Source organism: Ornithorhynchus anatinus, chromosome 1 (assembly GCF_004115215.2).
Source record: "Ornithorhynchus anatinus isolate Pmale09 chromosome 1, mOrnAna1.pri.v4, whole genome shotgun sequence".
Lineage (NCBI taxonomy): Eukaryota > Metazoa > Chordata > Mammalia > Monotremata > Ornithorhynchidae > Ornithorhynchus > Ornithorhynchus anatinus.
In genome coordinates, this window is record NC_041728.1 from 149,134,381 (window position 1) to 149,156,752 (window position 22,372).

Sequence of the window (22,372 nt, forward strand, 5' to 3'; positions counted from 1 at the left end):
GAGGGAATGGGGTCCAAAGCACAGGTGGAGGGCGTGGCATTTAAGAGGAGGGAGGAGATGTCCTCCAAAGATGCCGCTGGGAAGGACGGGAAAGTAGAGGACGGGGTCGAGAGCGGGGCCGGGGGGAGGTGGGGATGGGGAAGAAGGGGTGACTTTGGGGAGTTCAGACGTGATGGTGTTAATTTTCCTAGTGAGGTAGGTGGCAGATGAGTAGGAGTAGGGGAGGGGAACGGGGCATGAGGAGGGAGTTAAATGTCCAGAACAGCTGAAGAAGATGGTGGGCATGGGTGTCAATAAGGGAAAAGAAACCGTTTTGCCGGGTAGAGGAGAGGAGAAAGTTTAGGCCAGGAAGGACAGACCTAAAGTGGACAAGGTTGTCCCGGTGTTTAGATTTCTACCGTACCTCGATCTCATGTATCTCACCACTGACCCCTTGCCCATATCCTCCCTCTGGCCTGGAACTCTCCCGCCCATCACACGTGACAGACAGCCACCCTCCCGACTTTCAGGCCTTTATTATAGTCACATCTCTGCCAGGAGGCCTTCCCCAGTGAAGTCCTCTTTTCCCCTGCGCTCACCCTCGTTCTGGCCGTCTCTGCGCTTGGATCGGTCCTTGATAGTGTTGATAGTGCTTGGGGACGCAGCGTGGCTTAGTGGAAAGAGCACGGACTTGGGATCGGAGGACATGGGTTCTAATCCCGGCTCCGCCACCTGTCTGCCGTGTGACCTCGGGCAAGCCGCTTAACTTCCCTGTGCCTCGGTTGCCTCATCTGTAAAATGGGGGTTGAACCTGTGAGCCCCCCATGGGACAACCTGATTACCTTGTATCTACCCCAGCTCTTAGAACGGTGCTTGGCACACAAGAAGCACCTAAAAAATGCCCTAATTATATTATTATTATTATTATTATAGTCACCCCACCTTCCACCCCACAGCACTCATTTACAGATCCGTGGTTGATAGCAATACCTGTCCTCCTAACTAAGCTCCTTGTTGGCAGGGAACATATCTGCCAACTCTGTTGTATTGTACTCTCCCAGGTGCTTAGTACAGCGCTGTGCACGTAGTAAGCCCTCAATAAATACGACTGATTGATCGACGAGAGGTCAGGTGAGATTAGTTTGGAGTATAGCCCTTTGGACTCAGCTCTAAGGGAGGTGTCAGTGTCTTGAAAACGTGCAGTCTCAGTGGAGGGAAGGGCTCAGAAACCTGATTGTAGCAAGTCAGGAAGAAAGTTGGTTGGAGAAGAAATGAAGGCAGTGGATGTAAACGACCCGTTCCAGGTGGTTGGATGAGAATGGGAGCAGGGAGATGAGGGGATAGCTGGAGGGGGCCAAGGGATCGAGGAAAGACTGTTGGTATTTGTTAAGCGCTTCCTATGTGCAGAGCGCTGTTCTAAGCGCTGGGGCAGATGCAGGGGAATCGGGTTGCCCCACGTGAGGCTCACAGTCCTAATCCCCATTTTACAGATGAGGTAACTGAGACTCAGAGAAGTGAAGTGACTTGCCCACGGTCACACAGCCGACGGGTGGCGAAGCCGGGATTCGAACCCATGACCTCTGACTCCCAAGCCCGTGCTCTTTCCACCGAGCCACGCTTTCTTCTAGTGAGCGCGTTTGAAGGCAGAGGGCAAGGAGCCGTGGGTGAGAGGTTGAAAACAGCAGGGAGAAAAGTGGGGAGAAAGGGAGAGAGTGATTTTAGGAGGCGAGTGAGGAACGAAGCAGAGGCACAGATTGAGGCCTTGGAGTTAGAGAACAGATGAGAGACCTCCTTGAGAAACAGTCAATACCTTTTAGAAACGTTAATTAAATTTATGAACAAAAATTACTGATAACTGAGAGATGAGGAGAGGGGTAGGGCGATCGTGAACCTTACCCAGGTGTGAGATTCAGGAAGATGGTCAGGACATTACCTGGGGCCCTCTAAAATGTGAGCTCGTTGTGGGCCGGGATTGTGTCTGATGCCATATTGTACTTTCCCAGGTGCTAGCGCAGTGCTTTGCACGCAGTAAGCACCCAATAGATACGATTCATCGTAATACTAGTAATAATGGGGCCCCTCTGCTGCCAGCAGCTCCTGACTGTAGGGCAGGATGTGGAAGATTTTTGACTCATCCCCACCCCAAGCCCACATGGGATGGCAAGAGAGAACACATCTGGTATAATTCCTGTCTAGTAGTTTCAGATATTTAACTCCCTCCTCAAACCTCCGGTCCTTCTGCCGCTGCTCTCCCCTCTCCCCCCAACACACACACACACACACACACACACACACTCTCGCTCTCTGTCTCTCTCTCTGTCTCTGTCTCTCTCTCTCCGCCCCTCACCCCCCCCCCCCCCCCCCCCCCCCCGGTCCTTAATGATCAGGTCACCTAATTTGAGACAGTTGAAGCCATCAGACATGATCTCTGTAAATTCTCCCCACCTCCTCTCCAGTCCCTCCCTCCTTCTGCCCCTTCTTCAACTCTCTCACCTTGCCCAGCAGGATCTCGAGAAGATCTCTCACCTCTCAAAATCCACCCCCTCCACCTGCATCTTGGACCCCATCTCACCTCCTCAAAACACTGTCCCCTTCCCTTCTTCCCCCCCTGACAGCCGTCTTCAGCTGTTCACTCTCCAACAGTTTCTTCCCCACTGCTTTCAACCATGCCGTGTGTCCCTTATCCTAAAAAAACTCCCTTGATCCCACACTTCCCTCCCAACATTCCTCTCCAGACTCCTCGAGAGAGAGTGGTCTACACTCACAGTCTCCACTTCCTCTCCTCCAGTTCTCTCCTCGATCTCTTCCAGTTTGGCTTCCACCTTCACTCCATGGAAAATTCCCACTGAAAGGAGACCGGTGACCTCCTTCTTACGGAATCCTTCGGCCTCTGCTCCGTCCTAATCCCCGTTGGCCTTTCAGCTGCCTCGGACACTATCAACCTCCCCTTTCTTTTGGAAATATTATTGATCCTTGGCGTCACTGACACGGTTCTCTCCCGGTTCCCCTCCTATCTCTCTAACCGGTCTAACCAGAGGCTCCTCCTCTGCCTCCCATTAGGCCTCCTCAAGGCTTAGTCCTGAGTCCCCTTCTAGTCCTTGGAGAACTCACTCCTTCCCATGGCTTCAACTGCCATCTCTATACAGATGATTCCCAAATCTACATCTCCGGCCCCGATCTTTCTCCTTCTCTGCAGTTTCACATTTTTCCTGCCTTCGGGACATCTCTATTTGGGATGTCTCGCCGACACCTCAAATTTAACATGTCCAAAACAGAACTCCTCATCTCCCCACGCACACGCAGTCCTCCCCCTGCCTTTCCCGTTGCTGTCGAAAAAGCCACCCCCAGGCCAGAACCTTGGCGTTATCTGTGACTCGCCTCTCTTTCGACCCACGTATTCCATCTGGCGCCAGATCGTGTTGGTTCAGCCTTCACGACGTCGCTAAAACCCACCTTTTCCTCTCCGTCCGACCCGCTACCGTGTTAATCTAAGCACGTATCCCGTCCCACCTTGATTACTGTATCAGCCACCTTGCTCACCTCCCTGCCTCCTGTCGCTCCTCACTCCAGTCCGTACTTCAGCCTGCTTAACGGATCATTCTTCTACGTAACCATTCGGTCCACGTTTCCCCAGTCCTCAGGGACCTCCGGCGGTTGCCCATCCACCTCCGTGTCAAACGGAAACTCCTTACCGTCAGCTTTGAAGCACTCAGTCGATCGCCTCGCCCTCCCGCCATCTTACCTCGCCGATTTCCTGCTAGAACCCAGCGCATTCACTTCGCTCCTTTCATGGCACTCTGATCGCCCGTACCTCACTCTCGCCTGTCTCACCACCGGCCCCTCGCCCGCATCCTGCCTCCGACCTAGAACTTCCTCCCCCTTCGTGTCCAAGAGACCCTCGCTCTCCCCACCTTCGAGGCCTCATTAAAATCACATCTCTCCCTGAGCCCTCCTTTCCTCTACTCACTCTTTCATTTGCCCCGTTTTCACCCTACTCTCGCGCCCACAGCACGTATGTACATATCCCGTAGCTGGTCAATCGTTCTAATTGGGCGCTTACTGTGTGCGGAACTTCGGAAAGTACAGTATAATGACAAACAGCCACGTTCCTGCCCACGATAAGCTCACAGTCTAGAGGGGGAGACCGACTTTAATATAAACAAATACACAAATAGATACATTTACAGATATATGCATATACAGCTATATTAGCGTAAGCTCGTTGTGGGCAGGGAAGGTGTCTACCAACTCTGCTGACGACGGGGTATTTGTTACGTGCTTACTCTGTGCCGGGCACTGTACTGAGCGCTGAGATGCGAGGAGATTGAGTTGGACACAGTCCCCGTGCCATGTGCAAGCTCACAGGCTCAGTCCGCATTTTACAGATGAGGGCACCGAGGCAAAAGGCACAAGATGAGCGAAACGACCTGCCCGAGGTCACACAGCAGACAGATGGCAAAGGTGGGATCAGAACCCGTGACTTCCGGACTCCCAGGCCCGGGCTTATCCACTACACCACGCTGTTATATATAACGGTTATATTGTTCTCTCTCGGGAGCTTAGTCAGTGCTCTGCCCACGGTAAGTGCTCAGTAAATACCACTGATTGATTCATAGGTGGCTGTCATGTCCTCTAGACTGCAGGCTGCCTGTGAGAAACAGCGTGGCGTAGTGGATGGAGCACGGGCCTGGGAGCCAGAAGGTTGTGGGTTCTAATCCCACCTCTGCCACTTGCCTGCTGTGTGACCTTGGGCAAGTCACTTCACTTCCTCTGTGCCTCAGTGACCTCATCTGTAAAATGGGGATTGAGACTGTGAGCCCCATGTGGGACAAGGGACTACGGCAGACCCGATCTGCTTGTATTCACAGTGCCAGGCACGTAGTAAGCACTTAACGAATACCATCATGACTGTTGTTATTATTATTATTATTATTGTTATTAAGCTCGTTGTGGGTGAGAAACGTGTCTGCTAACTCTGTAATAGTTTATTCTCCCAAGCGCCTAGTACACAGTAAGCACTCAGTAAATAGAATGGATTGATCGGTGTGGGTCGTGGAAGTATGTATACCTTGTGCCTGGGTCAGAAAGAGGAGTCTGCCCCAGCACCCAAGTTATCACCTTCAAACCAGCCTATCTTATCACCAGAATGAATTCTAGCACGTTCCCCCTGAAATAGCCCACATTATATTCTTCTGTTTTCACCTCCCCCCCCCCCCCCCGTTGAAGCAATCAGCCTTTATAAATTCGTAGGAAAGGGACGACCAAATCCGAAAAAAAAGTAGAGAAGGCAATCAGGACGATCGGGGGAACGAAGCTTCATTATGAGGCCAGACGCCTCAACATCGCGTGCGTAGCACGCGGTGAGAAGGTAGTTCGCGCACCGTCATCGTCAACCTCTTCGGGCTGGAAGGGGCGGGCCGAGACGATACGCGCTGAAGTCTCCACAATCAGGGAGAGCAAACGCGGGAATTGATGGTGATGGAATATATTAAGCACTTACTAATAATAATCATGTTGGTGTTTGTTAAGCGCCTACTAGGTGCGCTGGGGGAGATACAGGGTCATCAGGTTGTCCCACGTGGGGCTCACACACTTTTAATCCCCATTTTACGGATGAGGGAACTGAGGCACAGAGAAGTGAAGTGACTTGCCCACAGTCACACAAGCTGACAAGTGGCAGAGCCGGGAGTCGAACTCGTGACCTCTGACTCCGAAGCCCGGGCTCTTTCCACTGAACCACCCGCCGCTTGGCTATGTGCCAAGCAGTGTTCTAAGCGCGGGGGTAGATACAAGGGAATCAGGTTGTCCCACGTGGGGCTCCCAGTCTTAATCCCCATTTTCCAGGTGAGGTCACTGAGGCACAGAGAAGTGAAGCGACTTGCCCAAGGTCACGCAGCAGACAAGTGGCAGAGGGGGGATTAGAACCCACGTCCTCTGACTCCCAAGCCCGGGCTCTAAATTCCCTAACATCAGGGCGAGGAGGCGCCCCGTGAAGCCGGAAGGGAAAGCACTTCTTCCCACAGTGAGTCGTGAACCTTTGGAACGCATTACCTCAGCGTGGCTCAGTGGAAAGAGCCCGGGCTTGGGAGTCAGGGGTCATGGGTTCGAATCCCGGCTCTGGCACTTGCCAGCCGTGTGACCGTGGGCAAGTCACTTGACTTCTCTGTGCCTCGGTGACCTCATCTGTAAAACGGGGATGAAGGCCGTGAGCTTCACGTGGGACCACCTGATGACCCTGTATCTCCCCCGGCGCTTAGAACGGTGCTCTGCACAGAGTAAGCGCTTAACAAACGCCAACATTATTACCACAGGAAATTGAGCCGCCTGAACGTTTGAGTAGGTTCGGTAGGGTTTGGGGGAAAATTCACAGATGGACTGTCTGTAACGGATCATTACGAGGGGAGTGAGTTATGGTCGCTGGGTGGCACATCGCTGACCGTTAACCTTGATGTCAGGAAGGTCCTTCGAAGCTTTCCGTTGCCGCCGTCGGGGATGGAATTCCGGATCGGAGGAACCCTTGGTCTGACGTTTCTCATGTTCGCCGTCTCGTCCTTGTACTCCCTCTCCGTCAGTGGGCTGTAGATTTTTATCGAGAGACAGACGGCAAAAACGTGAAACCTCTATGGCGATTACCGATGGCAGAACTCTGCCTCCCCCCTCAACACACACACACACACACCTCACCTCAGTCAGGCCCCAGCCCGGAAATAGAAAAACAATAATGATCTTAATAATAATGGTATTTAAGCGCTCCTCTGTGCCGGGCACTCCAACGAAGCGCCGGGGTGGATACAAGCGGATTGGGTCGGACACGGTCCCTGCCCCGCACAGGGCTCACAGTCTTCATCCCCGTTTTCCAGATGAGGCCCAGAGACTTGAAGCAACTTGCCCAAAAGTCACACAGCAGACAAGGCGGCGGAGCTGAGATTAGAACCCGTGACCTTCTGAGTCCCAGGCCTCGGTCTGTCTGCCTGCTACGCCGTGAACACCACTTTCTGATTAAGGGATAACATTGGTGGACTTCCTTCCCCCTGCCACCCGGTGAGGTTTAGGGCAGCCCCCAAACTCCGGGAAGGCCGGCAGCGCGACGGGGTTTGGCGGTACAGAGTCTCCCCCCGATTCTTGGGTACCAGCTTTCGATCAGACCCCCAGGGATGTGCTCGCAAGCACGTTTGCACACATACACACACTCTCTCTCTCTCTCTCTCATTCTCTCTTTGTCGTGAAATAGAAAACTCTGCGGGAAATGAACTCAAAAAGTTTCAAGCCGATCTTAAAAGTACTGTGATAATGTACTGCTGGCCAGTGGTCTTCTGAGAGAAAAGGGAGCGGGGCACATTCAGAATAGAACAGGGAACATTTGAATGTGAAAATTTTCTTGGATCGACCATGAGATCCGCTCAGTTCTGCTGTGATATTAACAACAGTGTAGGTGTTGGGTAGTCAGCGCCACAGGCCTGGGCTATTTTCTTTCTGTTTCCAGCGATTATATCCTTGTTGTTTTACTCCCACGTGGCTTCTTTTTTTGTAAACATCTGGCGTTTGGGCCTTTTTGCTTGTCGTGAAGCCTTCCTACCCTCTGATTCTTTTTCCTGGGCTCGAATATCTCCGCCAAAGAGATCGTGCATTTCTGTATAATTTGGTTAATAGAGTATTGTTCAAAAATACATATCATGACCACGTGTTGGAAAATTTGGTTGGGTTTCCTTTTCTGGCATTTCCAGTTTCAATCCACCCAAAGAGGTTTTTTTTTTTTTTCTTTAAACCTTATTTTAAAAGAATTTACCTGATTCCAACTCTGAATCCTTGTGAGTCTCAGGAGCTTGTGTGGAGAGCATAACTCCAGCCTTGATGCCAATCACGACTAGTGAGGAGAAGTATTCGTAGCTTTGATCCAGTCGAGTTAGAAGGCTCGGAATTACCGGGAAGGCTGAATTGTCACCACGGGATTAGCCGAACCGTTCTCAGAACGGGGAGATTTAGAGCTAAATCCCTATCAGTGAGTGTGGACTCTGGCAACCTTTTCACAAGAGGGAGAGGGAGAAAGGTTTTGGTGTGAACTCTACACTTCTCACCTGTTACGCAGGTTGAAACTCAGGTGGAGATTCTACATTAGGAACGTCCAAAACCCGGAACGAACGAGTGAATGAAGATGGTATTTATTGAGCACTTACTATGTGCCGAGCACTGTTCTAAGCGCGGGGGGGGGAGATACAAGGTAATCGGGTCGTCCCACGAGGGCCTCGTAGTCTCAATCTCCATTTTAAAGATGAGGTAACCGAGGCACGGAGTAGTTGAGTGACTTGCCCAAAGTCACCCAGCGGACAGGCGGCAGAGCCGGGATTAGAACCCACGACCTCCGGCTCCCAAGCCCGGGCTCTTCCCGCTCAGCCACACTGCTTCAAAAGGGTCCCGAACACGTCCGTTAGTGGCTGGAAACACCGAATTACAGCTAAGCATAACCATTACTTGTAGTTTGTGTTTTTAGGTTGTCTTGTATTCTGACAGGAATGCGCAGCCGTTGGCAATTTGGTCCTTACCTCACTTGGACAGGTTTCTAATAGACTCTCCCGCGTGCGGATATAAAAATAGCTGATCGCTTTTTTCCGTAGGATTTCGATGAGTATGTGTCAGACTTGGATGGCGCAGCTATTATCATTTTCTTCGGTTAATATAATCATGAATCGAGCGGTGGTATTTACTGAGCGCTTACTGTGCGCACGGTACTAAGCTCGCGGGAGAGTACGATGCAACAGAGTTTTGGGAGGGGGTGGTTTTTAAATCGTATTCGTTAAGCTCTTACTATGTGCCGGGCAGCGTTCTAAGCGCTGGGGCGGATATAAGTTAATCACTTCGGACCCAGTCCGTGTCCCACATGGGGCTCACGATCTTCATCCCCATTTTATAGATGGGGAAACTGAGGCACAAGGCAGTGAGGTGACCTGGCAAGGTCACACAGCACACAGATGTCAGAGCCGGTATTAGAACCCAGGTCCTCTCAGGCCCGTGCTCTATCCACGAGCAGACTTGCCCCCAGCGAGCTAGTATTAAATGCTTACTCTGTGCCAGGCTCTTGGCAACCAAGTGTATGTATCGACGATGCGAATGGCAGAGCGGAGAGGCGTCAGAACTCCTGAGAAAATGGATAAAATCGTCCGTGTGGACTCAGAGAGCGTTTTGGGGGCGCATATTGATGTCTTCAGTGCCCGGAGATGTACCCTGATAAAATGCCTTTTTTTTTCCCTCTAATAATAATAATAATGTTGGTATTTGTTAAGCGCTTCCTATGTGCAGAGCACTGTTCTAAGCGCTGGGGGAGACACAGGGTCATCAGGTCATCCCACGTGAGGCTCACAGTTAATCCCCATTTTACAGACGAGGGAACTGAGGCCCAGAGAAGTGAAGTGACTCGCCCACAGTCACACAGCTGACAGGCGGCAGAGCCGGGATTCGAACTCATGACCTCTGACTCCCAAGCCCGGGCTCTTTCCACTGAGCCACGCTGCTTCTCTCATCACAATTCCCACAATTTCTTTAGAACTATTTTTGAAGTTTTTTTATCTCCACTAGGGTGTAGAGCTGCCACACTGACTTGACAGCAACGGATTTTCCCCTAAGCCTGGATTCACCAGATAATGCCGACCTCTGAACCAATTTTAGAGGAAAACAGTTTGCTATTTCATAAATCTTTCATTGATTTTGAAAAGCGGTTGTGGGGAGGTGTTATAGTTTATGAATTTCATGCCAGGAAAGGTTGGTTAGTCAAAGTCCATCAACCCGAACCCCGTCTTCTAGGTTAGTACCGAGGGGGAGATGGGAAGTGGAGGCGTGAGATTAATTTTTGCATGTTAGCAGATGTTGAGGAGAGTGGTGATAATAATAATAATGATAATAATAATAATGGCATTTGTTAAGTGCTTACTATGTGTCAGGCACTTTCTAAGCCTTGGGGTCGATACAAGATAATTGGATTGGGCACGGTCCCTATCCCACATGAGGCTCACAATCTTAATCCCCATTTTACAGATGAGGAAACCGAGATCCAGAGCAGTGAAGTGACTTACCCAACGTCACACAGCAGACCGCTGGCAGAGCCGGGATTAGAACCCATGACCTTCTGAATCCCAGGCCCGTGCTCTATCCACTTGGCCTCGATCAGCTTGTCTTGGAGGGTTTTTTAATTTAATAGTTGGATGTTTTGCTCCTGCAAATCACAGAGGAAGCCACCACTTAAATGTTTGACCTGGAACCACCAAAGAACAAAGTTACCGGTTTGGTTTACCGGTCACAGTCACTGAATTCATTCATTTTTAAAAACCCGACGTCATCAGTGGCATTTGTCAAGCACTTTGCTAAGTGCAGAGCACTGTACTAAGCACTTGGGAGACCGTACTACAACACGGTTGGAGACATGTTCCGTGTCCACGACGAGCTTGCGGTCTAGAGAGGGAAACAGACGTTAATATGACTGAATAGTGTATAATCTATAATTTATAGAAACAGCAACTGCCCAGAGGTCACAGATTCGAGGGCCTGGATGACGCAGAAAGGAGAGCGAGCCGGAGAAGAGAGGGATTAATTGGGCAGGGCCTCAGGGAGGAGATGTGACGATATGAAGGGGTTGCTCTCTACTGCATCTGCGATTTAAAAATGGAGGAAGAGCGCTGGGTCATCACAGAATATGCAGACTATATTTCCTGAAACCGCTTTGAAACCTTTATCCAGCTAATACACCTAGCTCACGTTACTAGTCGCGGGGCTTGTGATCAAACGTGACGTTCCTCTTCAGTCTTGATGTGACGGCAAGCTGGATTTGTCTAAATGAAAGGTGGAAAAACAGATATTTCAGATTATTAAATGACTCAGGTTGAACTTTTTTCACTTCAGGGAATGAACTCTCCCACACCCCATTCAGCTGCTGTAACGTCTCCGTCGAAAATCACATTTCAGAACAACCAGGGTCCTTAAAGAGGCTTTCCAGTCTCTGCCTTACTGAAGTTTTTCTGGTTTCCTGTCTCTCGAGACGTGGCCTTCTGTTCTCGAAAGTGTGAGAGAGGCTCTGCCACTCGTCAGCTGTGTGACTGTGGGCACGTCACTTAACTTCTCTGTGCCTCAGTTACCTCATCTGTAAAAATGGGGATTAAGACTGTGAGCCTCACGTGGGACCACCTGATGACCCTGTATCTACCCCAGCGCTTAGAACGGCGCTCTGCACATAGTAAGCGCTTAACAGATACCACCATCATTATTATTATTCCCCGCTCGATGGCCGAAGAGGCAGGTTTTAAAAGTTAGAATGGTGTATTCTCAGTGTTAAATGCCCGTGGACCTTTTTGCCTAAAGAAACGTTGATTTTTCTCACTTTTTTGGTTTTGTCTCATTGTTTTTTCCAGACTCTGCCTTCTTCCCCGGACGGTGCGCTGAGATCTTGGCCAAAGGTCAGAGCATCGGAAAGCTTGGAGTCCTCCATCCTGACGTTATCACCAAGTTTGAACTGACCATGCCCTGCTCTGCTCTGGAGATCAATATCGAACCCTTTTTGTGATGAGGGGACTGGTGTGGTGTGATCCTTTTCCAAAATAGCCGCCTTCCCTTCCCCCTGTGTCCTTTAGTGCCCCTCTTCCTCCTCCTCCCTCCAGAGGGAACATCCATTTGTGCTTTAATGTTTAATAAAGTAGAAAAACACTGTCTGGCTCCATGGGTAAATATCTTCCTTCCACTGCAATTAGAGCAGCTTGGGCAAGAGCAGAATGTGGTATCTGGGGAGAGCCGGGCCATCAGTGTGTAAAGTTTCATCGTTGGGTAAAAGCCCAGCGGCATATTACCAGAGAAATGTACGAGCCGACCACGTGATCGGTTCTAAAAATCACGAACGTTCCACAACAGCGGAGCTTTATACTGTAACCGATTACTTCTGCGTAACAGGAATCTCATTCTTTTCTCATCGCATGAAACTAGATAATTGATTAGAGCAAAAGCTGAACGAAAGGGAGCATGACTGGGCATTTTAGCTTTTGTTCTCCGTCACGTGCTCGGCGATGGAAAATAACCAACTAACGATTCATTGAAAACGTGAAGTATTTTATAGGCGAGATTTCTGTTTCGCTTTTATTCACGTTGGCTGCCGGGCGGGAATTGGACCTCGGGCCTCTCTCACCCGAACGGGAATAGTTCACCCCACCCCCTTGCTAAAGAGGAAGAGTTAGATTGGAAACTACGCTTACAAGAGAGGTCTGCCTTGAGCTGGAGTAGAAAAGACGGAGAGGTCCCCGGCGTGACGGTGATGAAGCCTCTTTGGAGACAGGAACTGTAGCGCTCATGTAAACGTGCGTAGTTTTACGAGTTTTTCCTGGGTACCGAAGAATGCGTTTACCTGCTGGCAAATACCAACTGGCTTCTTGGTCTTAAAACAGGATGAACTTAGCCCTTTGCCCCCCCCCCCCAAATAATAAAAATACCACCGACAGGAACTGTTAACACTAATTAGCATTGTGAACATAGTCGTTAGCAAAGGTAGCGTAGTCGTCGGTAGCGTAATTGCCTTATGGTCCTATAAATTAGTCAACGTAATTGTTAGCCCAGTTAACGCCGTGTGCCAAGCACTGGGGTAGATCCCCACTCTGCCCCTTGTCAGCTGTGTGACTGTGGGCGAGTCACTTCGCTTCTCTGTGCCTCAGTTCCCTCATCTGTAAAATGGGGATGAAGACCGGGAGCCTCACGTGGGACAACCTCATTCCCCCGTACCTCCCCCGAGGCTCAGAGAAGTGAAGCGACTTGCCTAAGGTCACACAGCAGACGGGGGCAGGGCTGACATTAGAACCCAGGTCCCGGCCGGTGCTCTACGTACCGTCTAGGCAGGATCTCCTTAGGGGGGAGAGGGAGGGGGGCAAATCTGAGAGCCCAGGAGTCACTTCTGGGCAAAGCATCAGATGTCCTGAGCTGCTGCCGTCTTTCATCGGCCGTCTTCTGGGCCGATCTCCACGGAGGGCTTCCGAAAACAGGTGGAGTTTCACGCTGTGGACGACTGGGAATTATTGCAGTCTTTGGCAGGCCCTTAAAGGAGTTCCGCTGCCGACTGATTGCACTCGGGCTTTTTCCGTATTTACTGCTGAATCCTACTCAGTACTCTTAATTGAGAAGCAGCACGGCCTAGTGGATAGAGCGTGGGCCCGGCAGTCAGAAGGACCTGGTTCTGATCCCAGCTCCGCTGCTTGTCTGCCGCGTCATCTTGGGCAAGTCACTTCACTTCTCTGGACCTCGGTGACCTCATCTGTAAAATGGGAGTTAAGGCCGTGAGTCCCGTGTGGGACAGGACCCGTGTCGTGTCCAACCTGATGACCTCGTATTCGCCCCGGCACCTAGTAGGGTGGCTGGCACATAAATACCATTTTAAAGAATCGTCGTTCCGCGAGAACGGTTTTAAGCCAAAGAATGCGCAACGAGGTATAGTTAGCCATTGGAGATGATATGAAATACATCCCCTAGACCCCAAATCCTGACCCGACGGGCGAATGAGTCTAAGTAAGGGTCAGTACCGAAAGACCGAATCTGATATATTGTGTATATGTTACTGCCGAACCGCGTTTTCAGTGTTACCGTCTTTCACGCGCCCTATTCGGCTAGAAGGCCCTTCGTGCTGTCATTATTTCTTCCAGATAGAGCTTTCATTACCTATGCAGGATTTAAATGGGCGACGATCACTATGCAAGCCAGTCAAAATGCTAAAAAGGGCGGGGAAAGGAATTGCATTATGCCAAGGAAAACTTGAGCAGGTTACACTCTGAAACCTCTGATCGCACTGAAGAAATCTATAATAATAGGGAATGCCATGATATGGTAACCACCATTACCCTATCCCTCGATGGAATGTTGGTTGGTATCTGTATTTGTTAAGCGCTTACTACGTGCAGAGCACCGTTCTAAGCGCTGGGGTAGACACAGGGGAATCAGGTCGTCCCACGTGGGGCTCACAGTCTCAATCCCCATTTTCCAGATGAGGTAACTGAGGCCCAGAGAAGGGAAGTGACTCGGCCAAAGTCACACAGCGGCCGAGCGGGAATTCGAACCCACGATCTCTGACTACGAAGCCCACGCTCCTTCCACTGAGCCACGCTGCTTCTCGCGGACCTCTTGTGGGCCGAGAACGTTTCTACCAACTCCGTCGTGTTGTACTCTCCCAAGCAGTCGGCACAACGCTCTGCACACGCTGAGCGCTCGGTAAATAGCTCCGAGCGATCGATGGCTTTTGCCAAACGGTGCCCGGCCTTTACGGAACTCCCATTTTCTCCCGATCCCGTTCACTCCTCCGCTCTCTCACGGAGACTCTGGGCTGGATTCCGTCCGCTCACCCGCTCCCCGTCTCCGCGTATTTCCTCACGTCTCCTACGCGCTCAGCCTAATTGCCTTCTCACCCACCGACTCTCGTTACCTCCTCCTCCTCGACTCTGGTGTTCCCACTGAGTCTCCTGTCAGTTTTCACTGCCTTTTGCCTACCTCCTCCCTTTGAATTTTCCGCTTTTGACGGGCTCGTCGTCCGGAGGACGGAGGCTTCCGCGAGGTTGGAGCGGTGAAAGTCCTGGAGGAGGTGACGGCGTGGGAAGACTCGCAGGCCTGGAGGAGGAGACGTTCACGGGGGGACGGGGATGGCCAGGCCGACCCGGGGATCCTGAAAGAAATGGGGAGTGGAATAAGAACCGGCAAAAACGGTCGCAGAATCGAGCCTGGTTCTAGAATAATAATAATGGCGTCTGTTAAGCGCTTCGTATATGCCAGGCACTGTTCTAAGCGCTGGGCCAGACGGTAAGCTGTCCCACGTGGGGCTCGCCGTCTTAATCCCCATTTTGCAGACGAGGGAACCGAGGCACAGAGCAGTTGAGTGACTCGCCCAACGTCACCCAACAGACAAGTGGCGGAGCCGCGATTAGAACCCATGACCTCCGACTCCCGAGCCCGCGCTCTCGCCGCTGAGCCGCGCTGCTTCTCCATGAAAACGCGGCTGATGTTGGAACAGAAAACAGGTAGCACCTCAAGCAGGTGGTATCAGACCGCACCGGGAATAGTAACCTGGAAGTCGGAAGGACCCGGGTTCTAAAGCCGACTCTACCGCGCGTCTGCTGGGTGACCTTGGGCGAGTCAGTTTACTTCTCTGTGCCTCTGTTCCCTCATCTGTAAAACTGGGGATTAAGACCGGGAGCCCCGTGTGGGACAGGGACTGTGTTTTGGGGTTTTTTTGATAATAATGATATTTGTTAAGCGCTTACTATGTGCCGAGCACTGTTCTAAGCGCTGGGGCAGAGACAGGGTGATCAGGCAGGTTGTCCCACGTGGGGCTCGCGCTTTTAATTCCCATTTGACAGATGCGGGACCCGAGGCCCGGAGACGTGAAGCGACTTGCCCAAGGTCACACAGCAGACAAGGGGCAGAGGCGGGATAATAACGATAACGGTGGTACTTGTTAAGCGCTTACTATGTGCCCAGCACTGTTCTAAGCGCTGGGGGGGGGGATACAGGGTGATCAGGTTGTTCCACTTGGGGCTCGCAGTCTTCATCCCCATTTTCCAGATGAGGTCACTGAGGCCCAGAGAATACTAGTGATAATGTTGGTATTTGTTAAGCGCTTACTCTGTGCAGAGCACCGTGCTAAGCGCTGGGGGAGATACAGGGGAATCGGGTCGCCCCACGTGAGGCTCACGGTCTTCATCCCCATTTGGCAGATGAGGTCACTGAGGCCCAGAGAAGTGAAGGGGCTCGCTTCTCTGGCATTCGTTAAGCACTTACCATGTGCCAGGGAAGCAGCATGGCATAGCGGATAAAGCACGGGACTGGGAGTCAGAAGGTAATGGGTTCTAATTCTGGCCTCGCCACTTGTCCGCTGTGTGGCCGTGGGCAAGTCACTTCTCTGTGCCTCAGTCACCTCATCTGTAAAATGGGGATTAAGACTGTGAGCCCTATGTGGGACAGGGACGGTGTCCAACCCGATTTGCTTGTATCCACCCCAGTACTTAGTACGGCGCCGGGCACACGGTAAAGCGCTCAACGAATAGCCATTAAAACAAACAGAAATCTCAGACCCTTCACGCCCCCGAACAGCGAACAAATGGCGCTGCTTCTGGACTTCTTCGATCCAGAACAGATAGCCCGTCTCTAGACGGAAGCAGCGTGGCTCAGTGGCAAGAGCCCGGGCTTTGGAGTCAGAGGTCATGAGTTCGAATCCCTGCTCCGCCACCTAGCTGTGTGACTGTGGGCAAGTCACTTCACTTCTCCGGGCCTCAGTTTCCTCATCTGGAAAATGGGGATGAAGACCGTGAGCCCCACGTGTCTACCCCGGCGCTCAGAACAGTGCTCTGCGCAGAGTAAGCGCTTAACAAACACCAACATTATTATTATTATCATTAGACTGTAAGCCCGTTGTGGACGGGGACTATGTCGGTTTATTGCTATATTGTACTCTCCCAATCGCTTAGTACGGCGCTCTGCACGCTGCAAGCGCTCGATAAGTACGACTGATCGAACGAATAAATTGAAGAGAAAGATAACAATGTTGGTATCCGTTAAGCGCTCACCCTGTGCAGAGTAGCGTCCTAAGCGCTGGGGTAGACCCAGGGGAATCGGGTCGTCCCACGTGGGGCTCGCGGTCTTCGTCCCCGTTTTACAGATGAGGGGACTGAGGCCCAGAGAAGCGAAGCGACTTGGCCACAGTCACACGGCTACGTGGCGGAGCCGGGATTCGAACCCATGACCGCTGACTTCAAAGCCCGTGCTCTTTCCACTGAGCCGCGCTGCTTGCCTCTTGTGTTGCGATTCCTACCGGGGTATCAAGCAGATCAAATCTCTTTAAAGGGAGAGATGGGGGTCCAAATCGGGGCTGTCACAGAGCACGGGGATGGATTGCTGGCCGCTTGCATACGGTCGCTGACCGGAAGCTGTGGGACACGGAGAAGGGGGCTCCGTTCCCAACCCGCCTGTTACGGCCAAAGTGGCCCCGCGGGGAATCAATTCCCCGTTTTCCCACAGCACCCACCCCCCTCTCCCCCAATAGGTGGTAATAATAATAATAATGTTGGTATCTGTTAAGCGCTTCCTATGTGCCGAGCACCGTTCTAAGCGCTGGGGTAGACACAGGGGAATCGGGTGGTCCCACGGGGGGCTCACGGTCTTAATCCCCATTTTACAGACGAGGGAACTGAGGCACAGAGGAGTGACTCGCCCACGGTCACACAGCCGACAAGTGGCAGAGCTGGGATTCGAACTCATGAGCCCTGACTCCAAAGCCCGTGCGGATCCACTGCCGCGTCCTTTTGGAGAGACGCCGCTCTCCGGGAACTAACAGCCTCGAAAAGGTCCCGTATCGATCAAGTCAGTCTTATTTCTGGAGCGCTTACCGGGTGCAGAGCACTGCACTAAGCACTTGGGAGGGTAGCGTGGCTCAGTGGATGAAGCCCGGGCTTGGGAGTCAGAGGTCACGGGCTCGAATCCCGGCTCTGCCACTCGTCAGCCGTGTGACTGTGGGCGAGTCACGACTTCCCTGGGCCGCAGTTGCCTCATCTGTAAAATGGGGATTAACTGGGAGCCTCACGTGGGACGGCCTGATTCCCCTGTTTCTACCCCACCGCTTAGAACAGTGCTCTGCACATAGTAAGCGCTTAACAAATACCAACGTGATTATTACAACGGAACAGTAAACAGGCACTTTCCCTGCCCAGGGCGATATTAATAATTACGGTACTTGTTAAGCGCTCACTATGTGCCGAGCACCGTTCTAAGCGCTGGGGTAGATTCGAGGTAATCAGGTTGTCCCACTTGGGGCTCACAGTCTCAATCCCCACTTTACGGGTGAGGTAGCTGAAGCACAGAGAAGTGAAGCGGCCTGCCCAAGGTCACACAGCAGACAAGCGGCGGAGGCGGTATTAGAACCCACGTCCCGGGACTCCCAAGCCCGGGCTCTTGCCACTACGCCACGCTTCCTCTCTGTTACGGGCTAGAGGGGGAGACAGACACGGATATAAATAAATGACTACGTACAGTGTACGTAAAGGGCCGTGGGGCTGGGAGGGAAGATGAATCAAGGGAGCGAGTCAGGGCGCCGTAGAAGTTGAAGAGAAGGAAAAGAGGGCAGCAGGGGAGGCCTCTTGAAGGAGATGTGTCGTAAATAAGGCTTTGAAGGAGGGGAGATCCCTCTTTAAAATTCCCGAGAAGTCCGAGAGGTCCAAAGAATCGGAGAGGAAAGTCTCCGTGTCCCGCACTCCGCTTTCTCCCCTTCCTCCGGTTTCGTTACGTCCCCTTTCCATCTTTGTTCCTCTCCCCAAAGCCTCTTTTCCCAGAGAGGGAGCGTCGACTACGGTGACAAAAAATGCATTTCCTTCCCCCCCCCCCCGCCCCCCCGGAATTGGGAGCCTGGGGACAAAACTATGAGGTCCCAGTGCTTTGGGGACAAGGCACAAGCAAATCAAAAACAGAACCTTAAGGTGGACGTCTGCCCAGAGTTTGCAAAGTTGGCATCTGTGACTCCCACCCCTGTGCCCTAAGCTCCGCCACTTCCTCCAGCCAATCCGTGGCGTTTGTTGGGCACTCACCGTTTGCAGAGCACTGTACTGAGCGCTCGGGAGAGTACAGTACAACAGAGTTCCTCTCCGGTCCTTCGCTTTCTCCTCTCTGATCCCTCCCCACTCTTTCCTTGTCTCTGCATCTCTTCTCCACACCGGCCCCTCTTCCCATCCCGCTCCCGCCTCACAGCTTCTTTCAGCCACTTGCTCGCTAGGAGCACAAGGCAGAATCTCATTTCCTCCCCTCATTCGTCCTCACGGCGACCTCCTACGCGCCTGCGGTGATCCGGCCTCCGCTGGGTTGCGTTTTTTTTATACGGTATTTGTGAAGTGCTTACTCTGTGCCAGGCTTTACGCTTAACCCCGGAGTAGATACAAGTCCATCGGGTCGGACACAACACATGCTCCACGTGAGGCTCGGTCTCAATCCCCATTTTACAGGTGAGGTAACTGAGGCACAGAGAAATGAAGCGACCTGCCCAAGGTCACCCAGCAGACAAGGGGCAGAGCCGGGATTAGAACCCAGGTCCTTCTGACTTCCAGGCCCGTGCTCTATCCGTGCTATTTTTCGGGGGGTTTTGGGGTGGGGAAGGGGAATCTATCTGGAATGGCAAATATGGCCAACGGGGGCATATGAAAGGAGTGTGCATTCATTCCTTCATTAGTATTTATTGAGCGCTTACTACGCGCAGAGCACTGTACTAAGCGCTTGGAATGGACGAATCGGCCACAGATAGAGACGGTCCCCGCCCTTCGACGGGCTTACGGTCTGATCGGGGGAGACGGGCGGACGAGAACGATGGCATCTGTGGATAAGATGGAGGGGGTAATCGCCCCCCCGCTTGTGGGTGAGCCCGGGTTATCTCTGCTGATTATAGATCGATCGACTGTCATTATTGAGCGCTTACCGCGTGCAGAGCACTGTACTGAGTGCTTGGGAGCGTTGGATATTATTAAATAACTAACGTGTGATGGCAGGGAGCGTGTCTGCTAATTCTGTTGTACGCTCCAAAGTGCTTAGTCCAGTGCTGTGCGCGTAGTAAGCGCTCAGTAAATGCAGTCGATTGATCACCGCTGCGACGAAGTACATCCAGTATATGAAGATAACTTTCCAAAAAGAAGATTCCCAAAACACTGTAGTATGATCCCCCTCATTAACTAATTTTCTTTTGCTAGAGGTTTCCTTTTTTCTTAAGTCATGCTCTGGAGAATGTGAGCTAATTACTTATTTGGCCATGATTTCTCTTCTCCACTTTCCAGCTGCCTGCAGTCTAGACTCTCTGATTCTCAGAACTAATGCGTAATGAAAAATGCCCCGCTCGCCCAGCGCAGGATCTTAGCACAAAAGGGGAAAGAGCAGCTCATCCATCAGGCAGATTTTTCCATTCCTTGCATGAGGGACAGGGGGAGGAAACCAATATCTGGTGCGTGAGAAGGGGAAGTGAGCTCACCCAGAGAAACCGTTAGTTCACAATTTGGATTCCCTTGGGTTCGATCAAGTCGTGATCTTTTCGTCTCTGCGTAAAGCATAGAACCGGAGCCGGGGCGGAACGGAGGGACGATGGGAAACCGTCTTTCCTCTCCTCCTGGTTTTCCAGTTCCTCGGAGCGAACTCGACGCATCGGTTTACACTCGGTTGAATTCTCTTAAATTTTGCATCCATATTTGGAGTCTGGATTGAATTCTGCCCCTCATTATGTCAACCAACATCGTCGGTTCTTTCGGGAAAATATCATCACCCTTGCGACGGACGATGCCGTCGGCCTTTCCCCTCACCAACTCACCCTCGACTTTGGGTATTCTGGAATGCGTGGCAGGATATCGTTTAGTTAATTTGCTCAGTTCTAAAATCCGGGGGCCGCGCTCTCGCTCACTTGGGCGGACTCCTTGCGGAGTGAAGGAGATGTTCTCTCTCCTCCTTAGACTGTGAACCCCGTAGGGGACAGGGACTGCGTCCAACCTGACCGACTTGTATCTACCCCAGCTCTTAGAACAGGTTGACGCGTAGCGAGCGCTTATCAAATACCGTAAGCAATAGTAGCGTTCCGCTTAGCAGATCCAGTTTTCCGCGGGGAAAGACGAGCCAGGAGAACGGCACCCACATCTCTATCACCGGTTTGGCTACTATTTCCCCACTTCTGTGTTCGATTGCACTGCAGCAACATACTGCCCGAGTAAGGAGTAAGGAGTGAGAAGCAGCGTGGCTCAGTGGAAAGAGCCCGGGCTTCGCAGTCAGAGGTCACGAGTTCGACTCCCGGCTCTGCCGCTTGTCGGCTGTGTGACTGTGGGCGGGTCACTTCGCTTCTCTGGGCCTCAGTTCCCTCATCTGGAAAATGGGGATCAAAAGTGCGTGAGCCCCACGTGGGACGACCTGATTCCCCCGCATCTCCCCCAGCGCTTAGAACGGCGCTCGGCACCCTAGTAAGCGCTTAACGAATGCCGGCGTTATTGTTATTAGGGAGCAAATGGAGGTTGCTCTGTGTCCCTCTCTATTTGCTGTATTGTACTTTCCAGGTTCTTAGAACAGTGCTCTGCACACAGTGGGCACTCAGTAAATACGACCGAATGAATGAATGAAAGGACTCCAGGGGTGGAATTGCCCCGATTCGGCCAAGATTAAGAGACAGAGAAGGGGAGAGAACACAGACACGCTCCAGCCACTTAGCGTCACACACCGTCTCTCTTTCTCACACGCACACTTTCTCTTTCCGCTCACCTCACCCTAAACTAAAGGTCCCAGGTGGCCGAGAGAAGGGAGAGGGCCAGCCAGCCGAGAAGACGGGCTTGGGCTTGACTACCGTCTGACCCAAGGAACGAAGGTTTGCGCTGCAGAGGTAGGCAAGAGGAGGGAGTAATGACGTTAGGATTCGTTAAGCGCTTACTATGTGCAGAGCACCGTTCTAAGCGCCGAAGAACACACAGGGTAAACAGGTCGTCCCACGTGAGGCTCCCAGTCTTCATCCCCATTTTCCAGATGAGGGAACTGAGGCCCAGAGAAGCGAAGTAAGTAGCCCACAGTCACCCAGCTGCCAAGTGGCAGAGCCGCCATTCGAACCCACGACCCCTGGACTCCCAAGCCCGGGCTCTTTCCACTGAGCCACGCTGCTTCTCCGAGACTGGAAGACTGTGAGCCTCACGAAGGACGACCTGATTACCTTGTATCTACCCCAGCGCTCGGAACAGTGCGCAGCACACAGTGAGCGCTTCCCAAATACCAACATTATTATTTTCCCAGCAGCAGCAGCAGCAGCAGCAGCAGCAGCAGCCGACCCACTCCGTTAGGCTCGGTGGGCTGAGGAATTATAGCTGAACTCTAAACCCTTTCTTTTCTTTCCTTCTTCTCCCTCCCTCAACCAACAGGGGTTTGGCTTCCTGGCACTGTGTTTTCGGTTTGCTCGTTTTCCCAAATAACCAATCAATGTCAAAGGGAACAAATGATTTCGGTCTCAATTTCAACCGGGTTCAGGAAGCCTTGATTTAATCTTTTTTTGAACAAACAAAAACGAAACAGGCATTTTTGTTTCCTCGACCGCTTGTGCGTCAGACGGACGGACTGGCTAGCCGTTGCCGGCAGGGGCCCCGGAAAGCTCCCGGTGTCTGTCAGTTGTCATCAGCCTTTCTTTTCCTTCCTCCCTCTCCTCCTTCCTGCCCCTCTGGAAAATGATTCCTCATCTTGACGCTCCCCCGTTTTCTAAAACCCTGAACTCTGCCTCCCTGCCCTGGCGCCCCGATATTATCCCAGTTCTGGCCAGTCTGGTACACCAGAGCAAATCCCAGTCACGGGATACGATGGGATGCGGGAAGCAGCGCGGCTCGGCGGCAAGAGCCCGGGCTTGGGAGTCGGGGGTCAT

The 22,372-nt window shown here is 52.0% G+C and overlaps 1 protein-coding gene across 2 annotated transcripts in view; it reads left to right on the top strand.

The window, feature by feature from the left end:
- Positions 1–11,667, top strand: part of FARSB (phenylalanyl-tRNA synthetase subunit beta) — a 113,054-nt gene extending 101,387 nt beyond the window's left edge. For both annotated transcript variants that reach the window (XM_029067216.2, XM_029067224.2), the window contains one exon: positions 11,373–11,667. In XM_029067216.2, the coding sequence (XP_028923049.1) occupies positions 11,373–11,524 (152 nt within the window). In that variant the 3' untranslated portion in view covers positions 11,525–11,667. The remainder of the gene's footprint in view (positions 1–11,372) is intronic.
- Positions 11,668–22,372: the final 10,705 nt, after the last annotated feature.